Here is a 20,333-nt window from a genome sequence, read left to right as displayed (position 1 = left end):
ATCCCTATCAAATTACCAATGGCATTTTTTACGGAACTAGAACAAAAAAATCTTAAAATCTGTATGGAGACACAAAAGACCCCAAATAGCCAAAGCAGTCTTGAGGGAAAAAAACGGAGCCTGAGGAATCAGACTGCCTGACTTCAGACTATACTACAAAGCTACAGTAATCAAGACAATATGGTACTGGCACAAAAACAGAAACATAGATCAATGGAACAAGATAGAAAGCCCAGAGATAAACCCACGCACCTATGGTCAACTAATCTATGACAAAGGAGGCAAGGATATACAATGGAGAAAAGACAGTGTCTTCAATAAGTGGTGCTGGGAAAACTGGACAGCTACATGTTAAAGAATGAAATTAGAACACTCCCTAACACCATACACAAAAATAAACTCAAAATGGATTAGAGACCTGAATGTAAGACCGGACACTAACAAACTCTTAGAGGAAAACATAGGAAGTACACTCTTTGACATAAATCACAGCAAGATCTTTTTTGACCCACCTCCTAGAGTAATGGAAATAAAAACAAAAATAAACAAATGGGACCTAATGAAACCTCAAAGCTTTTGCACAGCAAGGGAAACCATAAAGAAGACGAAAAGACAACCCTCAGAATGGGAGAAAATATTTGCAAACGAATCAACGGACAAAGGATCAATCTCCAAAATATATAAACAGCTCATGCAGCTCAATATTAAGAAAACAAACAACCCAATCCAAAAATGGGCAGAAGACCTAAATAGACATTTCTCCAAAGAAGACATACAGATGGCCAAGAAGCACATGAAAACCTGCTCAACATCACTAATTATTAGGGAAATGGAAATCAAAACTACAATGAGGTACCACCTCACACCAGTTAGAATGGGCATCATCAGAAAATCTACAAACAACAAATGCTGGAGAGGGTGTGGAGAAAAAGGAACCCTCTTGCACTGTTGGTGGGAATGTAAATTGATACAGCCACTATGGAGAACAGTATGGAGGTTCCTTTAAAAACTAAAAATAGAGTTACCATATGACCCAGCAATCCCACTACTGGGCATATACCCAGAGAAAACCATAATTCAAAAAGACACATGCACGCCAATGTTCACTGCAGCACTATTTACAATAGCCAGGTCATGGAAGCAACCTAAATGCCCATCAACAGACAAATGGATAAAGAAGATGTGGTACCTATATACAATGGAATATTACTCAGCCATAAAAAGGAACGAAATTGGATCATTTGTTGAGACGTGGATGGATCTAGAGACTGTCATACAGAGTGAAGTAAATCAGAAAGAGAAAAACAAATATCATATATTAACACATATATGTGGAACCTAGAAAAATGGTACAGATGAACTGGTTTGCAGGGCAGAAATAGAGACACAGATGTAGAGGACAAACGTATGGACACCAAGGGGGGAAAGCGGGGGTGGGGTGGGGTGGTGGTGGGATGAGTTGGGAGATTAGGATTGACACGTATACACTGATGTGTATGAAATCGATGACTATTAAGAACCTGCTGTATAAAAAAATAAATTAAATAAAATTTTTTAAAAAATAAATAAAGTAATTTAAAAAAAAAAACAAAAACTGAAACCCAGACGAACTCAACTCAGTTGCGTTTTTTGAGGTAATCAGCTTCTCACCCTCTCTGGCTAACAGAGGAAAGTGAGAGCCTTCTATGAGAGAAAATAAAATCATCCTCAGTCTCAGTCATTCTTAAATACAAAATATATGGCATACAATAAAGAATTATGAGACATGCAAAGAGTCAGGAAAATGTGACCAATAAACAAAAGAGCAAAACAGACAAGAGGACCTGCCTCACAGATAATTCAGATGTTGGAGTTTGTAGACAAGGACTTTAAATAATTATTACAAATATGGTGAAGAAAATCAAGAAAAAAATGGACAAATGAATGAAAAGAGAAACAATTTCAACAGAGAGTTGAAATCTAAAAAAAGAGAATCAAATAATCTAGAACTAAAATATACAATGCCTGAAAATAAGAATTCATTGTATGTGTTTAATAGCAGACTAGACGCAGCAGAAGATAGATTTGGTGAAATAAAGAAAACAGGTCAATGAAAAATATCAAAACTGAAGCAGGGAGAGAAAAAGGTAGGGGAAAAAACAAAACAGAGCATAAGAGACATGTGAGATATAGTTAAATGGTCTAACATATGTATCACTGTAGCCCCAGGAAGAGGAAAGAGAGAATACAGAACACAAGAAATATATGAAGACATAAGGCCAGAAATATTCCAAACTGTTGAAAACATTAACCCACAGATCCAAAAAGCTCAGCAAACTTCAAGCACGATAAAATAATAAGCACAGCCTAAATGTCGAAACCAAAGACACAGAGGAAAATCTTAAAATCAGCCAGAAAGAAAAAGATACATTACTTTCCAAGGAGCAATACAATTGATAGCTGACTTTGCAATACAAACTATGGAAGCCAAAAGATAATGCAACAACATCTTTAGAGTGATAAAAGGAAAAAGAAAAGGTATAAGAAAGATGTGTTCATACAAACAAAAACTGGCAGAATTGGTTGCCAGCAGATCCGCATTACAGAAAATACTAAACATATTCAGGCTGAAGAGTAGTGATTCCAGTTGGAAGCACTGAACTGCAGGAAGAGCATCAGAAAGGGTAAATATTTGACTATATATAAAAGATATTTACTAAACTATTAAATATTTACACTGCTTTAAGTTTCTTTCCTTGTTCAGGAAGTGGTAAAGTACAAATTTAAGGTAGACTGTAAAAGCCAAGGATGTGGATTGTCACCTCTAGGGAACTACTAAAAGCATAACATAAAAAGTATTACTAAAGTGTTAATAGACGATAAAATGTAATACTAAATTAATCAAAAAAAAGGAGGGAATGGAGGATTAATGGAACAAAGAAGATATGGAATAAATAGAAAATAAATAGCAGGATGGTAAGACATAAGCACAACTACCAGTTACCACATTAAATGTAAATGACCTAAACACTCCAAATAAAAAAGATTTCTCAAATTTGATTTAAGAACAACAGCGAAAAAAAAAAAGAAAAAAGAAAGAAACAAGTATAATGCATTTAAAAGAGACACACTTTAAATATAAGGATACAGTTAGGTTGAAAGTAAAATGATGCATAAAGATGTATCACTCAACTACTAACCAAAAGAAATCTGTTGTGATTATATATTAATATCAGACAAAACTAACTTTAAGGCAAAAATTATTGCAAGATATAAGGAGGAACATTTCATAATGATAAAAGGGTAAGTTCCACAGGAAGATTTATAATCCTAAACACACTTGTTAACATGGCTTCAAAATACATAAAGCAAAAACTGACAAAACTAAAAATAGACAAATCTACATTCATAGTGGGAGATCTCAAAACACCTCTCTCAGTGATGATCAAACAAGCAGACAAAAAATATCAGTGAAGATATGGAAGATTTGAATAACATGATTAATCAAGTTAATCTACCTGACTTACATGGAACACTACACCCAACAACAGTGGACTATATCCTGGGCTGTAAAGGCACCTCTCATAGAAACAGAATTAAACTAGAGAACAAGAAAGAAAGATATGTTTGTAAATTGGGCACCTACTTCTGAAGAACCCAGGGGTCAAAAAAGTCACACTGAAAATTAAAAGGTATTTGAGCTGAACAATATTGAAAGTTCAATACATCAAAACTTCTGGGATGCAGAACAATTTTTATCTTTAAATGCATATGCTGGGAAGGGAGCAAGGTTGAAAAATCAATGCTCTAAGCTTCCATCTAGAAATATAACAGCATATATTCCCACACAAAGTGGAAGGAGGGTATAATAAAGGAAAGAACAGAAATCAATGAAGTAGAAAATAGATGTGCAATAAAGAAAATCAACAGTGCCAAAAGTTGGTTCTAGGAGAAGATAAATAAAATTGATAAACTCCTAGGTGGACTGCTCATAAGAGACAGAAAGAGAATACAAATTACTGTTATTCAAAAGTATCAGAAATGAAAAGGGGGACATTAGTATAGGTCCTACTAGCATTAAAAAGAAACAAAGTATATTTGGAATAACCTTATCCCAATAAATACGACAACTTAGGTGAACTGGAAAATTTTCTTGAAAATCACAGATTAGCATGACACAAGAAAAAGAAAGGAAACTGAATAGTTCTATATCTATTACAGAATTTACAGCAATCTGAAATTATTCTTTTTATCATCTATCTCCCACTATAGAATGTATGCTCTCTGAGAGCAGGACCTTGTCAGTCTTGTTGAGTACTAAATCTCCAGTGCCTGATCCCTCAGGATGCCTGACTCATTGCAGGTGGTAACAAAATACTTGCCGAATGAAGAAAAACTGCATCCACTTCTTACCAAGAGCCAAGCTGAGACAAGTGATAAATACAGCAGGTCGTATAAAATTCAAATAATCTATTCACTTCCCTAGTAATCTAAATCCTGACCTTGATAAGACCATAAGACCAGAAAGCTACATCCTTGGACCACATTACTAAATTGTGTATCATCTTCACCACATTACATTTTAATATTATTGGAATTCACTATTTAATAAAAATATTGAAGATATTGTTTATATAGTTTTCATTGCTGCCTACTTAGAGTCTTACATGAGAAACTCCTTTAATTTATTGCTAGGGAGAGTATAGTCTCCTCTGAAGAAGTGGCATATGATTCACTTTTCATGCTGTTACTAAAAAGCTTATTTTAAAGAGCATGTTGATCCTTATCACTGGAGTATCTGTGTTCCCTGGTGCTAACTTTCCATATATATTTTATCATTTCACTGTTTTTTTTTTAAATTCGAACTTGATAAAAATAAATATAGATGCTAAAATAATGAAACCATCCATTTTGCCTGAAGATGATAAATTAGTCATTTTAGGGTAAATGTGCCAAGTATCAACAGCAAATCCCAGTGGCTCGCAAGTTTCTGTATCAGCTGGCTCAGCTCTGCCTGACATTGTTCTCCCTCTGGGACCCAGTCTGAAGGAGGAGCTTTCCCCAGAAAATGGCTAAGGAAAAGTATACGTGGCACAGCCGCGACATAGCTTTTAAAGCTTCTGCTGATAAAGAGTATCAACCAACACACATACTCGAACCTGGTGTCATGGGGTAGGAATATATCATCTTCCTATGAACAGGGACAGTGTATTTCTAACAATAATACAATATAGCCCTGATGATATTCTCTACCACAGGAAGCTGTGGGTACCACCAGATAGTAAAAGAAACAATAACAATAGCTGCCTATCATGACTGGGCACCTACTGGGTACAGGCATTGTACTTGACACTTCGAGCATAATATTTCTAATTCTGACAACTCCTTAAGGTAGGAAGGATTCTCTCAAGTTTACTAATCAGAACATTGAAGCATGGAAATAGTCAGTCACGCAATTTAAAAGTGGTTGAGCAGGAACTTTACCCAGTTCTGCTGGATTCCAAACCTGAGCCCTCTTCTCTGTATGACTCTGCTTATCCTTTGGTGTGTGTTTAAAAAAATTTTTTTAGTCCTTTTTCATTACCTCTGCTTTTGTTTTTGCTTTTTAGTAAAAGGGATTTGGGTGAAATAGGAAGAATAATAATGAGAAATAAAAATAGAACTGCTTTTATATTAAGGATAAAGCTTGGATTCTATATACTACAGAAACAGGTATTGATATATTCTTGGAAAGAATGGTGTTTGTCACAAAATGTATTTGATCAATCTTATTAGACTATAGACTAATATTTTTAAAAGACTGATATGGCAATACTGCTGAATGTGCCCATGAAAATGCACCAAAGACATTTCATGTCATTGAAAACTTTACAGTTTAACTAGCAAGAGGATAAATGAACATGAACAATATGTTAGTTCTTACATAAAGAAATCTATAAACAGTGATTAATACTGTAAAACTATCTATAAAAATAGAGAAGTAAAATGATTAGAGGTAAGTGAAGCTAAATTAAGACTTCATGAAGGAAACAAATCTTAAGGATGGAACCAGGCATCTTAAGAAAATTCTACTAAGTATATTTGAGTAACTGTATGAAGTTATTTCCACTATTGTTGATTTTTTTCTATTTTAGTACTAAATATTTGTTGAAAGAGGATAAATAATTTGTATTCTTCAACTCATTATTACATTGAAGAGTTGCAAAGTTTTTGTTCAAGTTTTCAAAGCAACAGATTTTTGTTCAAGGGCTGCCTTATATCAGCACTGTATTTGTCACCTGATTGTAAACTAGCTCTAAAAGAGCTAAGTACTTGATAAGGGAGTGATGAGCTCTTTATAATAAAGACATAGCTCACTTTTTGCATCTGTACTGAGATGTTCAACAAAGTCAAAAATAAAGAAAATATTCTTGAATCAATTGTTTCAAGCTAAAGAGCATCTACTTTCCATCAAAGAAGAAACTGAGCTCAACTCAAGCTCCTTCTATTTAGCTGTCATTTCCCTTCTTTGTGATACAACAGCTGTGATTCTTTCTGTGAGACATACAAGTAATTAAATTAGAATTTCATGGTGCCTTACATCTCCAGGGATATTTCTGTAATTATCACTCATAAAATAACTCAGAGGTAAAGCAAAACAGCATGGGATGAAAACTAGTGCCAAATCACTCTGTTGATCTGATCTGGAGATGGGGGGAAAACCCTCTCCAATTCAAACTACTTATTTGTATATGATCTTTATTATTAAAGAAAAGTCAGGATGAAAAATCTAAAAACTCAAAATTCTAACTACCTTCTTTCAGTCCTTTTACTATTTGCATTTTTTTTCCAAAAAAAAGAGAATCATGCTATTTTAATAATGTTTTTTAATTTTCATATGATATCATGAAGCATGTTACTATTAAATATTTGTTTAAAACCACAATTTTCTGGACTTCCCTGGTGGTCCAGTGGTAAAGAATCCACCTTCCAATGAGGGGACACAGGTTCGATCCCTGGTTGGGGAACTAAGATCCCTCATGCTGTGGGACAACTAAGCCTGAGTGCCACAACTACTGAGCTCACGCGCCTCAACTAGAGCCCGTGTGCCACAAACTACAAAGCCCATGTGCCCTGGAGCCTGGAGGCCACAACTAGAGAGAAAGCCTGAGTGCCACAACAAAGAGCCCATGCGCCGCAATTAAGACCCGAGGCAGCCAAAAAAATTTTTAAAAAAAGAAGAAAGGAATTCACAAAACCCGAATTTTCTTCTGGGCATATACTCAAAAGAATTGAAAGCAGAGGACTCAAACAGATATTTGTACACCCATGTTCATAGCAGCATTTATTCACAATAGCCAAAAGGCGGAAACAAACCCAAGTGTCCACTGACAGGTGAATAGATAAACACCATGTGGTATATACATAAAATGGAATATTATTCAGCCTTTAAAAAGGAAATTCAGACACATGTTACAACATGGTGAACCTTGAGAACATCATGCTAAGTAAAATAAGCCATTCACAAAAAAGACAAATACTATATGATTCCACTTATATGAGATACCTAGAGTAGTCAAATTCAGAGAGACAGAAAGAAGAATGGTGGTTGCCAGGAGCTGGGGGAAGGGGAGAATCGAAAGCTGTTTAATGGGTACAGACTTTAAGTTTTGCAAGTTGAGAAGGCTGTGGGTGAGCAGTGGTGATGAGAGCACAGCAGTGTGAATGTACTTAATGCCACTGAATCACACACTTAAAATGGTCAAAATGATAAGTTTTATTTATGTATATTTTTACCACCAACCCTCCACACACACAACTTTGAACGAATGATATTCCATCACTTGGGGATGTTATCCTTCCATTTAACATTTTCCCTACTGTTGGACATTTAGGTTTCTTCCAATTTTTCGTTACCATACAATTCAGTGTAGGAACATTGTAAACACATCTTTGTTTCCATATCTGTTATTTTTTTAGGATAGTGTACGAAGTACATAACTGGATTAAAGAACATGAATTATTTCATGAATTATTTCAAGGCTCTCGATACATAATGCCAAACTGCGTTCCAGAAAGTTCTTACCAATTCACATTCCCAGTACAGGAGAGAGACTTTTATATCGCACCCATGCCAAATGAAAGTATTCTCGGCTCTTTTCATTCTTGCTAATTGAAAACAAGAAAGCACAGCTCAGGATTTTAATGGGCACTTACTTGATTGCTCCTGAGAGTGAAGAGTTCTCACATGTTTATGACCAATCTAAACTTATCATTCCAATAACTGCCAATTCCCTCAAATTAAAATGCAAAACCCATATTCTAAGAAGGCTGGGAAGATGGGAGGAGACAGATTCGGGAAAGCTCTGAAGGGGAGGTAGGGCCAGGGGTTTAAACTTAGTCTTTAAAGATATGAAGAGCAGTAAAGATTTAGGAAGAAGGGACTGACAGCAAAATACAGGGAAAGTCTAAACATTTAATAAAAAAGGAACAGTCATATTATCAATCACGGTTAATCTATTCAATAAAATGGACCCACTAAGCAAAATTTCCAGGGACAAAGAACTCTGCATAGTTGAAAAACTCCCCAAGCAATTCTGATATCCAGCCAGGCCTGGAAACAACTGCTTTGGTTCACTAAGTGAAATCACCCCTATTCTTCCAAATGCTCCTTCCTTTTCATCATAATGCCTGGGCAAACATCTAGTTCTCTCACTCATCCCTCTGACGACTGGGTTACAGAAGGTAAGCCTTAGTTTCTCTCCTTAGGTGCATAATGCTCATTAGCCACAATTAGAAAACCTCCACAGTGACTTATTAAATATGACCATTCTTGGACTTCGACTTGGTCATGCCACAACAGAGCTTCACGCAATCTGTCATCTGTTGAATCCCATATTAAATCAAGGTCAAGGCATGAGAGCAATGCACCAGGGCACTTGTTTACAAAGCAATCATGGACACACTCTGTGTTTTACCCAAGTCTCCAGGTCATCCTGGAATTGCTGGTCCCTTAAGAGCCATCTACATCTGGACACCAATGAGCTGGGTGTCACGCTGAGTTACGAAGAACTCTTCAGGTTTTGTGTTCTAAGGATAAAAATCATCCAAAATTTGGAAACTCACTTATAGAGACAACCAAGGACTAAACAAAAATGTCAGTGAAATAATGGTGAGATAAAACTCTGGGAGGGGGGAAGAGGGTGGTAGAAATAGAGATAACACAGAGAAAGATATCTCAAAGCCAAGGAGAAAAAAAAAGGGCTAATCTGGCAAATGGAAAATAGACATTGGTCTTTATTTGTATGTCGATTGGTTTGTTACATAACTCTTCCAAAGTAAAGCCAACCCCATTAATCATGTAAAAACTAAACAGTTATTAGGCACACATGACTGTTTGAATAGCACTGTCACTGACGTAAAAGAAAATTAGTTGATAAGGCAAAGCTGTCTGTTCTTTCCCAAGTTACTATGGAAAAATGAACGTATTAATGCTAAAAACAGACTTAATGTTTTTAATTTCCTGGCTATGGATCTTTTTTGGCATTACAACAGGGAGACATGATTATGCTAATACAGTATAGGCACCTAATTCCCTTTCAAAATTCTGAAAATGACTTCCTATCTCCCCTCAAGAATACCATGATCTCTAAAACCAAATATGATTTCAAGCAATCAGTGCCTATCCCAGGTGACCCCATGACAGCTATGGTACTGATATATGAAATTCTAGCAAGTCCTATGTACAAAGTATACAGACTCTCTTTTCCCTCATTAGCTAAAATGTTCAACTAGATCCAGAAATAAGAGAAAGGAAACTCAGGAATATTTTGGGAAAAAGGAATCTAATCAATACCCATTAATCTAGTCAATGTCCATTTTGAACATGGATAAATATAACATTATATAAAGAAATACAAAATATTTTCTCATATTATATACTAAGGATATAACTGTAAGGGCCTACTAAATTCCAGGACTTGAACATATGTTGCTTCATTTAATCCCTCAAACAGAGCATCTATTCCTCCTAAAGTGATGAGTTTAAACCATTTGTAATAATGCCATCTTCCTTGCTAGTGACTTGTGTAGTGTTGGGGTGATGATGAAATACTAGAAGCATAAAGAAATGTAAGGAAAGTGTGGGGTAGGTTTTTATGAGTGTTTTCTTAGTTCTAAGAAAAAGATACAAAAAGTGATGGCCTCCTTTTCTCCTGTCTCAGACCTGGCATAGCTAAGTTAGATAGATACCTGAAATGGCCACAGCCCCTTGCAACTCTAAGAAGGCCAGACTGAGGGCAGAGCCACCCACAGCAATAACAAGGAAACAGACTCGGCTGACATTTTTAAGCTGCCAACTCAACCTAAACCAGACCCAGCCCTATTTCTGGACTTCATGCTTTAGAAGTTACATTTTCTTATTGCTTAAGCCCATTGGAGTAAGGTATTCGGCTACTTTTAGGATGCTAAGAACATTCTAATTCATCTAGGTATGTATTATTCTTATTTTTCAAATAAGAAAACTGAATTCCCTAAAGGTTAAGTAATTTGCCTAAGATCACACTGTTTCCAAGTACTGAGTCAACATTTATTTCATGTCGGTCTCCCAAAAGTCCAGGCCTCCTCAACAAAACAGTACAGATATTCCTAGAAATGTTTGTTCCTAGAAATTCCAGGAAAGTGAGCCTAGGATGTACTAAAAACAACACTGGAACTGAAAAAATTGTACTTGAAATTTTATTAATCACAAAACATCAAGAAATTCACTTAAGTTCTTTGAGTTTCACTAGCCTTAGTTGTAAAATGGAAAGAAAAATGTCAGCCTTGCCTACTTTACAAGGTGTGTTAAGCCTCCAGTGGTTAATAACATATACAAAAACCTTATGTGAACTCTAATGTTTAAGGGATTGATTATTATTTCTACCTATTGAACAAATACTGCATATATCAAAATGTTCTCAGTAAGTCATTCTACATATGAATGCAGCATAACTACTTTGTGGTTATTTTTTTTTCAGATTAGGTTAAAAAAGAAGTTGTAGAGATAATCTTGGCAATGAACCTTCCATGACCTCCAAGTCATGGTCCATAATATTGCCTTGGGTCATTCCATTTCAGTCTGTCACTTCAGAAACTCCGTGGGTTTTGTTTTTTGCATTTTATTTTATTTTATTTTATTTTAGGATGTAAGTCTAGGCTCTTGGGTCACAATATTTCCTTTGAAAGCTGGCTATCCTCCCAGCTTCACTCTCTTGCCTTGCTCTTTTTTTTGGCCGCACCTTGCAGCATGTGGGATCTTAGTTCCCCTACAGGGGATTGAACCCACGCCCCCTGCAGTGGAAGCTCAGAGTCCTAACCACCGGACCGCCAGGAAAGTCCCGACCTTGCTCTTGATTCTATAGTAGCCCCAAACATCCTCAAACCAGCACTTGTGACGGGTACCATTGCTGCTTTCTTTAACTTATATTTAACTTTATATTGACAAGCCATGATAAAAAAGCTACAACCGTTTAATAACTAAAAGTCAAACTCAGTTTAGTTACCTAAAGATCAAAAAGGCATTTTTCATACCTTAACTTGGATTATAGAAACTTACATACAGAAAAAAATTAGCATTATTTTAGCCATCCGCAAGAGCTTCAGTGACCAAAAATAACTAAGGAAGTGACAATGAAAAACATCAAATGTTAGAGAACTACTCTTTTTTTATACTTAAATCAGCAGGATGTGTTCCTTTAAACCATTCACCCTCTGTCCCAGATACGCTTCAACAAGTAAAGTTTGTTCTACAACATATTACTATTCTCCAAACTTAAAAAAAATCTAAACCATAAACTTTTTTCTTATTTTGTATTTCTGCATTCTGAATCCCAAGTAAACCTCTCAGAAAATAGACGTGCATTAGAAGATCTCCCTAGAAGTAAAAAAGTGCCCTGATAATAGTACTCATACCAAACACAATGAATGCTCAGAGGAGTGTCAAGCTTTCTCCCTGTGGTGTAAGTCAGGAACAGTAAACTCATTAAAGATGTTAAAAAGGGAAATTTCGGGACTTCCCTGGTGGCGCAGTGGTTGGGGTTCTGCCTGCCAACGCAGTAGAGAAAGCCCGCACTCAGCAATGAAGACCCAACACTGCCAAAAATAATAAATTAATTACAATAAAATAAATTTTTTTAAAAAAAGAAGGGAAATTTCAAGAAAGAGTTCTATGTGCCATTGTAATCCCAACTGCTTGGGGCTCTTCTTCTATTGAGTTGAAGCTCTTATCCTAAACTTTCCATGCTCAGTAGATGACTGTCCATTCAAGCCAACAGAAAATGATTCAGGCTATGGAAACTCTCCATGGAAAGAAGCTTTAGGGATTGACTGCCTTCCACTCACTCCTTATCCCATCACGGCACTTGACGAGTGAAAGCTCAGAGGATTATGGGTCAAAAAAGGTCAGTTGCAACAACTCTCTGGGACTCAAGAAATGCATAATCCTGGGTAAGTCTGGCCAGATGCCTAATAACCTCGGTAATGCCCTCTTAGGTCAGCACCTTGACAACATGCTTTTACTTCTCAGCTCTAACAGAAAGGGAGGTTACAGATGATGCCAACACACCAACATGAATGAGTGTCTTTGCAGGACTGTGGGAGTTGGATTGAAACACTAAGAAATACTGAAGTGGCTTTACAAGTGTGAGGGCATGAAAAAACACCCATTTTAAAATAGGGGGGAATTGTTCTTAACGACCTGTAGGACAAATGGATATAATGATAATAATGGCAGGTTACAGACAGATAATCTACAGTAGAAGTGACATTCTTATATTACTCGATAAATCAGTGAGTGACACACCCAGGTCAACTCCTAAGGCTCTTCCCATGAAAAGGCTTTGAGTTCTAACTGCTTTCCCTGTTCTTACTAGAAAATTAATGAGGGCTTCCCTGGTGGCGCAGTGGTTGAGAGTCTGCCTGCCAATGCAGGGGACACAGGTTCGAGCCCTGGTCCAGGGGGATTCCGCGTGCTGCGGAGCAGCTGAGCCCGTGCGCCACAACTACTGAGCCTGAGCTCTAGAACTCGTGTGGCACAACTACTGAGCCCACGTGCCTAGAGCCCGGCTCTGCGGCGAGAGAGGCCACCACACTGAGACGCCCGCGCACCGCAGTGGGGGGTGGCCCCCCGCTCGCCGCAACTAGAGAAAGCCTGCGCAGCAACGAAGACCCAACATAGCCAAAAATAAATAAATAAAATAAATTGGGAAAAAAAAGAAAATTAATGAATAGCTTAAAATGAAATCATAAAAAACTGACATCTTCAATTTGACCTGAAGACTTTGAACACAAAGATCTTTTGAGAGACAGTTAATGTAGTTAATGTTCCTCAGCTAAATGGGAACCATTGAAAAGGAGCCAGAATCGGGAAGTATAGAAAGTTAAAACAAAAACACAACCAGAAAAAAAAACCTGTGTTCCTTTATTGAACTTTATGTGACCTTGAAAGCTCTCAGTAGTCTAAATTGTTTGGTTTTTCAAATGGGGAAACACTTCTATTTTATTCCTGTGCACGATGCACATTAACTTCATAAGATGTTTTCCATTTGAATCTGCTGACCATGAAAATCAGGCTTTTAAAAATTACCTATGCATTTCATTATCACTGCCAAATCAAAGCATTTATACCAGCACAGTGCTTCCAAATATCAGATTCTAATTCTCCTACAATTAAGAATCTTCTAAAAGTGGAAATCTTCTGGTAATAGAAAGGTTGCATGGTTACATTTCTCTTTTATAACAGCAGGGGAAAAATTGGTTAAGAGAAACAGTAAAACTCTCTGAATTGCAGTAACAATTTATAATACAAATTTAAAAGTCCAAACCAAAGCTGTCAATGAAAATCTAGGAAGTTTTCCTCCCTTATTATAACCTATTATCCCAATTTCAGGCCACCATTAAACTGCTAAGGTGATACAAGATTTTGAAACGTTAAGATTTCTGTTTCACAATTTTAAAAAAGTTACGGCTATCATTGAGGAACACCTGAACTAAGTCAACCTCCTTTTTTTTTTTTAAATTGAAGTATAGTTGATTTACAATGTTGTGTTAATTTCTGCTGTACAGAAAAGTGATTCAGTTATACATGTATATATACATTCTTTTTTCTATGCTTTTCCATTATGATTTATCATAGGATATTGAATATAGGTCCCTGTGCTACACAGTAGGACCTTGTTGTTTATCCATTCCACGTATAATTACATCTGCTAACCCCAAACTCCAAATCCATCCCTTCCCCAACCCCCTCCCCCTTGGCAACCACAAGTCAGTTCTCTACATCTGTGAGTCTGTTTCTGTTTTGTAGATGGGTTCCTGTGTGCCATGCTTTACATTCCACATATAAATGATATCATATGGTATTTGTCTCTTTCTGTAAGTCTACCTCCTTTAATATTTTTTTTAAATCAGGCACTCTTTGGGGAACATTTTAGAAATACTAAAAAGTACAGAAGGATAATATAAGCAACACTTCCCACTCATATACCCACTACTCAACTTAAGAAATAAAATGTTTTAAATATTCTTGCAGCTGCACGTGAAGCATTTCACGATCCCTTTTTACTCCTTCCCCACTGGTAACTATTCTACTGAATTGGGAATTTATGATGTACATTCATGCGTCTCTACTTTTACTAGATGTGTATGACTGTTTTTAAAGTTTCTATAAATGAAATCATACTCTATGTATCCTGCCATTTGGTTATTTTGCTCAACTCTTTTAAGATTATTTCTTTTTATGTTTTAACTTTTATGTAGAGAAACTTCAAGAATTTCTCTAGGGTATAAACTAGGAGTAGATCTGCTGGATCTAGGGAAGGCTAACTGCCAACTTTCCTTGATAATACCAAAATCTTTAAGTAGTCATAAGATTTTCTACCACAACCAGCAGTGGACTAGGACTCCCATTTCTCAAACATCCTTGCCAACAACTGACAATGTCAAATTCATAAATTTTTGTTAATCTTCATAGTGTAAAATGGTATGTCTGTTTTAGCTTGTAGGTAGAGCATTTTTTGTATTTTTTTAAAATATGTTCGTTGGCCATTTGTGATTCCTCTTTTGTGAGTGATCTGCTCTTCTCCTATGCCCATTTTTAATCTTTTTTCTTTCTTTCTTAAGTATTTTTAGGAGTTATTTATATATATTGAATATAAATCCCATATTGGTTACATGCATTGCTCTCTGCCTGTGGTTTATTTTTTTACTTTGTTGATGATATCTTTTCTATGTATTCATAAATATTTTTACCATTTCCAGTGCTCTACATGCCTTCTGACAGATCCATGTTTCCATCTGGTATCACTTCCCTTCAACCTAAAGATTTTCCTTTAACATTTTTTGTAGTAAAGGTCTGCTGGCAACAAATTATCTCAGTTTTTATTTATCAAGAAATATCCTTATTTCACCCTCACTTTTGAAAGACATTATCACTGGGTAGAGAATTCTTGGTTGACTGTTTTCTGCTTTAAGTACTTTAAAGATGTTATTCCATTGTCTTTGGCTTCCTTCTGATTAAAAGTCAGAACTCACTCTTTCCCTTGAATATAATGTATCTTTTTTCCTGGCTGCATTTATGATATGTTCTTTAATTTTGTTTTACAGGAATTTGACTATGAGGTCCTGAGGAATTTTTTTCTTTGTATTTACCCTGCTTGGGTTTTTGCTGAGCTTCCTAGATCTGTGGGCTGTTTTTGTTTGTTTGTTTGTTTGTTTGATCAGATTTGGTTAATATTTGGTCACTAATTCTTCAAATATTTTTCCTGATATATCATCTCTCTTCTCTACTTCTCAGACTCCAATAACGTATGTTAGACTGCTCAATGCTATTCCACAGGTCACTGAGACCATTAATTTCTTTCTCAATCTTTTTCTTTTCTCTGTTTCAGTTTGAATGATTTCTAATCACCTCTTTTCAAGTTTATTGATCCTTTCTTGTATTGTGTCCTATTTATTAATCCCATTGGATGGAATTTTGACTTTGAATACTATATTTTCAGTTCTAGAATTTCCATTTGGTTCTTCTCCAGTTTACATTTATCTCCTATAATTCTTCATATTTTCACCCATAATATCCATCTTTTCCAGTAGTCTCTTCAACATATTTATCATTGTTATTTTAATATCCTTCTCTGCTAATTCCAAAATCTTTGTTGTCTGTGGGTCTACTTCTATTGACTGATTTTTTTTTTTTACTATGGATCATACTTTCCTATCTCTTCACAAATCTAGTAGCTTCTGATGGTGTAGTAGACATTTTGGAATGATATGTTGTAGAGAGTTTGGATTCTGTTATCTTCCTCTTAAGAGTGTTGAATTTTGTTCCAACATGCAAATAAATCACTGGCAGTTCACCTTGTTCATGTGGAATCTTGGTTTTAGGTTTTATTAGGGTGGCTCTGTTTTGGTTTTCCTCTTAATTTTCCTTAGTCCTGGGATGTAGTTTTTTTATTCTGAAGCCTTGGACCTTCTGGAGTTTCAGTGGAAAGCTCAAACTGTTTACCCAAGCCCCTATGACTTGGTGAGGTTCAAACTCCAAACTCTGTCTCTCCTGCATTACACAACTGCTGAAATCTCTGTTCAGCTCCAGCCTTCTGGCTGCTATTTTGCTCCAGCCTTCTGCTGAACTCCTTTGAGTTTTACCCCACATGTGCACATGTCAGGGGTCAGCCAAGAATGGAAGGGCAGTTTATACTTATATTTTGGGCTTTCTCTGTGGCTCCTTCATTTAGGGGGTCTATCACTCAATTTCCAGGCACTCTGGCAGCCTCAGACTAACTCCTCCAACCAGTGAAACTATGATTTTCATCTTGAGTTCTAACCGCCCTGTGCCTGCAGATCAGAGAGCTCCCCCAAAGGAAAAAGCATTTAAAAGTGGATCTTATCTAATGTGATACCCTTCATCTAAAGATCTAAAACTCTTCAGTCTCTTACTATCTTTTAGTCACTCTTCAGAGCTTTCAAACTTTTTTTTAAAGTGTTTTTCCAATGTTTATAATTGTTATTGGCAGGACGATCAGTGCAATAGAACCTACTCTGTCCAAAAGACAGAACCTTGATGAGCAGATGCAAATTTTAGTGGACTCTAGTTTTCCCAATCTTTTATGGTTTATGGTATTAAAAATACCTTGTTTAAGAAATTCTTTCCTATCCCAAAGTCATAAATTCAGTTTGTATATTTTATTCTAAAAATATTTTTTCTAAAGGTTGTTTTTAAAAAAAATTTTGATCTTTAATTCACTTGGATTTTATTTTCTGTGCATGGGTTAGACTAGGGATTCATTTTTATTTTACAAGCAGATAAACAAATTTTCCCAGTACCATTCCTGAAGAGTCTATTCTTTCCACTCTGGCTCATGAAGCATACCATGTCATAAATCTAATCTCAAATCTATATATCTCAGTCTGTTCCAGCTTCTCTGTTCGGTTCCAGTGTTTTATTTGTCTATGCTTGCACTCATACTGCAACATCTTAATTATTACATTGTTATAGTATGTCTTGTTATCTGGGAGAGCAAGTCCCTCCACCTTGTTCTCCAAAATTGCTTTGCCCATTCTTGGCCCTTTAGTTTTTCGAATAAATTTTAGAATCAATTTGTTGAATTACATGAAAAGCCCTGCTGTGGAGAATTAACATCTTTAAAATATCAAGTCTTCTCATCCACAAACTTGGTATATTTTTCCATTCAGGTCTTCTTTCATGTCTCTTGAATTTTCCCCCAAATTATATTTTTATTGTATTATACTTTATAATACCTTTTAAAATTCTTTTTTCTTAAATCATTATCTTTTCAACCAATTTATCCCATTTTACTCAGCCTTATTAAATGAATTCTATCAAAATTATTTACTAAAGCTATAAATTGTGAGATTTATTTCATAATACACAATCAAAAGGATAATAACAATAATTTAACACTCATTTGCAAACAATTTTTTATGTTATGGATTTATCGAGTATCTTATCCTGTGCACTTACCAAGAAGCTCCATGGTCTCTACTTTCAGAATCCATGAAATTAGAGTCCAAAAACATATCTTTGTAGATTCGACCAACGAGGCAATACATATCTGAAGCAACTTGCCCTTCACTTTGCACCAGGGGAATCATAATGTCAAGAGCTTTTGCCCTATCTCCAGGGAGATTTCGCCTAAGGTAGAGGAGGGAAACATCATTGTTTCAGTATAGATTACAGAAGCAGTTTAGGCCAATTATCTTTTTAAAACTCTATTTAATATATTGATTCACATTAGTGAAGTTTGGCAAGATAAAAACAACAATTATATTTTGAAAGTCTTCTGTAAATCTTTTTATCCTATTTGCATGTCTACTGCATTTAACAAGGATTTCTTTTGAGTTGCTTTTCTGCTAATGGTGATAGATTTGTGCTTATCCATCCAGAGTCCTTCCAATTTCCCTGCAGTCTCTGTGCAAATTTAAGTTGATGGAGTGAGATTAGGAATGCAGTCTGTGGCCTTGAATGGGGCAGAGTCAAGGAATCCAAACAGAGACAAAACCTTGATGCTATAGGTTTCAATGGCTTTTACTCTGAAACACTGAGCAAACTAATTCACAGACAATACCAACAACCCAACTTTAACCCAAGAGTCACTTATTTTCTACACGTGACCAATTGATTATCTAGGAAGCTGCTTTATATAGCTCATTTTAAAATCAGCGAGTATGTATAGATTGTTCTCAAAGATTAAAATTCTCTTAAGAATTATTTCTTGAACCTTGAAATCATTGTGCTAAGTGAAGGAAGCCAGTCACAAAGACTACATGTTGTATGAGCTCATCATATGAAATGTCCAGAGTAGGCAAATCTATGGAGACAGAAAGTAGATTTGTGGTTGCCTAGGTCTGGGGGATTTGAGAGGAAATGGGAGGGTGACTGCTAATGGGGAGGGGGCTTTTTTTGGTGGTGATACAAAGGTTTTAAAAGTCTTGGTGTTCATGGTCACACAACTCTGTTAATACACTAAAATCCATTGAATCATAGTACACTTTAAATAAAATTGTATGGTATATGAATTATATTTCAATAAAACTGTTATATAAAAAGAGTTATTTGTATTCTCAACTACTATTTTAAATCTTTCTGTGCGTGAAATTCCTTTTTACACTTTGTACTAAATACCTTGAGTTTAGAATAATGCTGCATACAAATACATTTATCATTTCATTCGATTCTATTGTAGGAAAGACAGAGACAAAATATGGATAAAGGAAAATATAAGAGGCTCTATGGACTTTCATTTTTCATTTCAATATAGAATATATTTCATTCCGTCTTTCATTTCATCTTTCAAAAAGGATTTATTTGAAAACCAGTTGGAACAGATAATCTCTGGAGGTTTCATCTCACTCTGCCAAATCTAAAGAAAAAGATGTTTAATAAATGGGGAGATAAAATAGACTTTCATTATACATGTACTGATAAAGTTAGCAATTTCTAGAGTTTGGGTAGATAAAAAAGGAAACACACAATCTCTGGTTGAAGATCATGCTGACTTTTCTTTGGAGACAAAGGCAGGAGAACCTGGTGATGAAGAACACAAATACCAGCATCAGCTAGATCTGGGTTTGAGCCCCAGTTTTACGATATGCTTACTCCACCTCTTTAGTTTCCTCATCGGTAAAATAATTAAGCCTTCATGGCAAATGAATAATAGATGTGAGGTCCCCTCCTTGTTTCTTTTTATCATTCTCTCCAGTTGTAGTAATTACATACATATTCAACTCTCCGCCATGGCAGAGAACATCACAACTAAGTTTTGGACAGTTCAGTGCTCTAGGCCTCTCTATGGCCAGCGCAGGGATGATCCTCCACGGTGACGCTGGGTAGCAAGTGGCACTGAGGTAGGTGCCAGCCATGATGCCAACAGAAGGCGTGGAGGCAGCACTGGAAGCAGCAGTGTTAGTCCTGGTCCTAGAAGATTCATGGACACATGACCTAAAATGTGGCCCACAGAGTTTTAATTATAATTAGGTATGTTCAGGGCAATCCCAGTGAACATATTCTCTGGTTAGGAATATGTTCACCTAGATATAACTATCCCTACTTTAGTTAATTATTGTGTAAATAATCATTTGGTGTTGAGTACATTTAAAGATAACATCATATCCATGGAATTTAAAAAATCCTAAAAAATATATAAATAGCAAATACAAATTTTGACAGAGAAGAAAAAGAATTTTTAGAATTTAAATATACAAGCATTGAGGGACATTTTTTTACTGACAAAAAAGTCAGAAAAAATCAGAATGCATGCTTCCTATATTTTACATGGCTGAAGTAGAAATATTAACATTACATTCTAATAGGGAGTGGTTGC

General features: G+C 35.8%; 1 protein-coding gene across 3 annotated transcripts in view; it reads right to left on the bottom strand.

The window, feature by feature from the left end:
* MAP3K5 (mitogen-activated protein kinase kinase kinase 5) overlaps positions 1–20,333 on the bottom strand; it is a 216,838-nt gene that overhangs the window by 109,282 nt on the left and 87,223 nt on the right. For all 3 annotated transcript variants that reach the window (XM_061206961.1, XM_061206960.1, XM_061206959.1), the window contains one exon: positions 17,975–18,145. In XM_061206961.1, the coding sequence (XP_061062944.1) occupies positions 17,975–18,145 (171 nt within the window). The remainder of the gene's footprint in view (positions 1–17,974; positions 18,146–20,333) is intronic.

This window comes from Eubalaena glacialis, chromosome 12 (assembly GCF_028564815.1).
Source record: "Eubalaena glacialis isolate mEubGla1 chromosome 12, mEubGla1.1.hap2.+ XY, whole genome shotgun sequence".
Classification (NCBI taxonomy): domain Eukaryota; kingdom Metazoa; phylum Chordata; class Mammalia; order Artiodactyla; family Balaenidae; genus Eubalaena; species Eubalaena glacialis.
The sequence above is the reverse complement of the archived record's forward strand: the minus strand, read 5'-3'. Positions and strand labels throughout refer to the sequence as shown.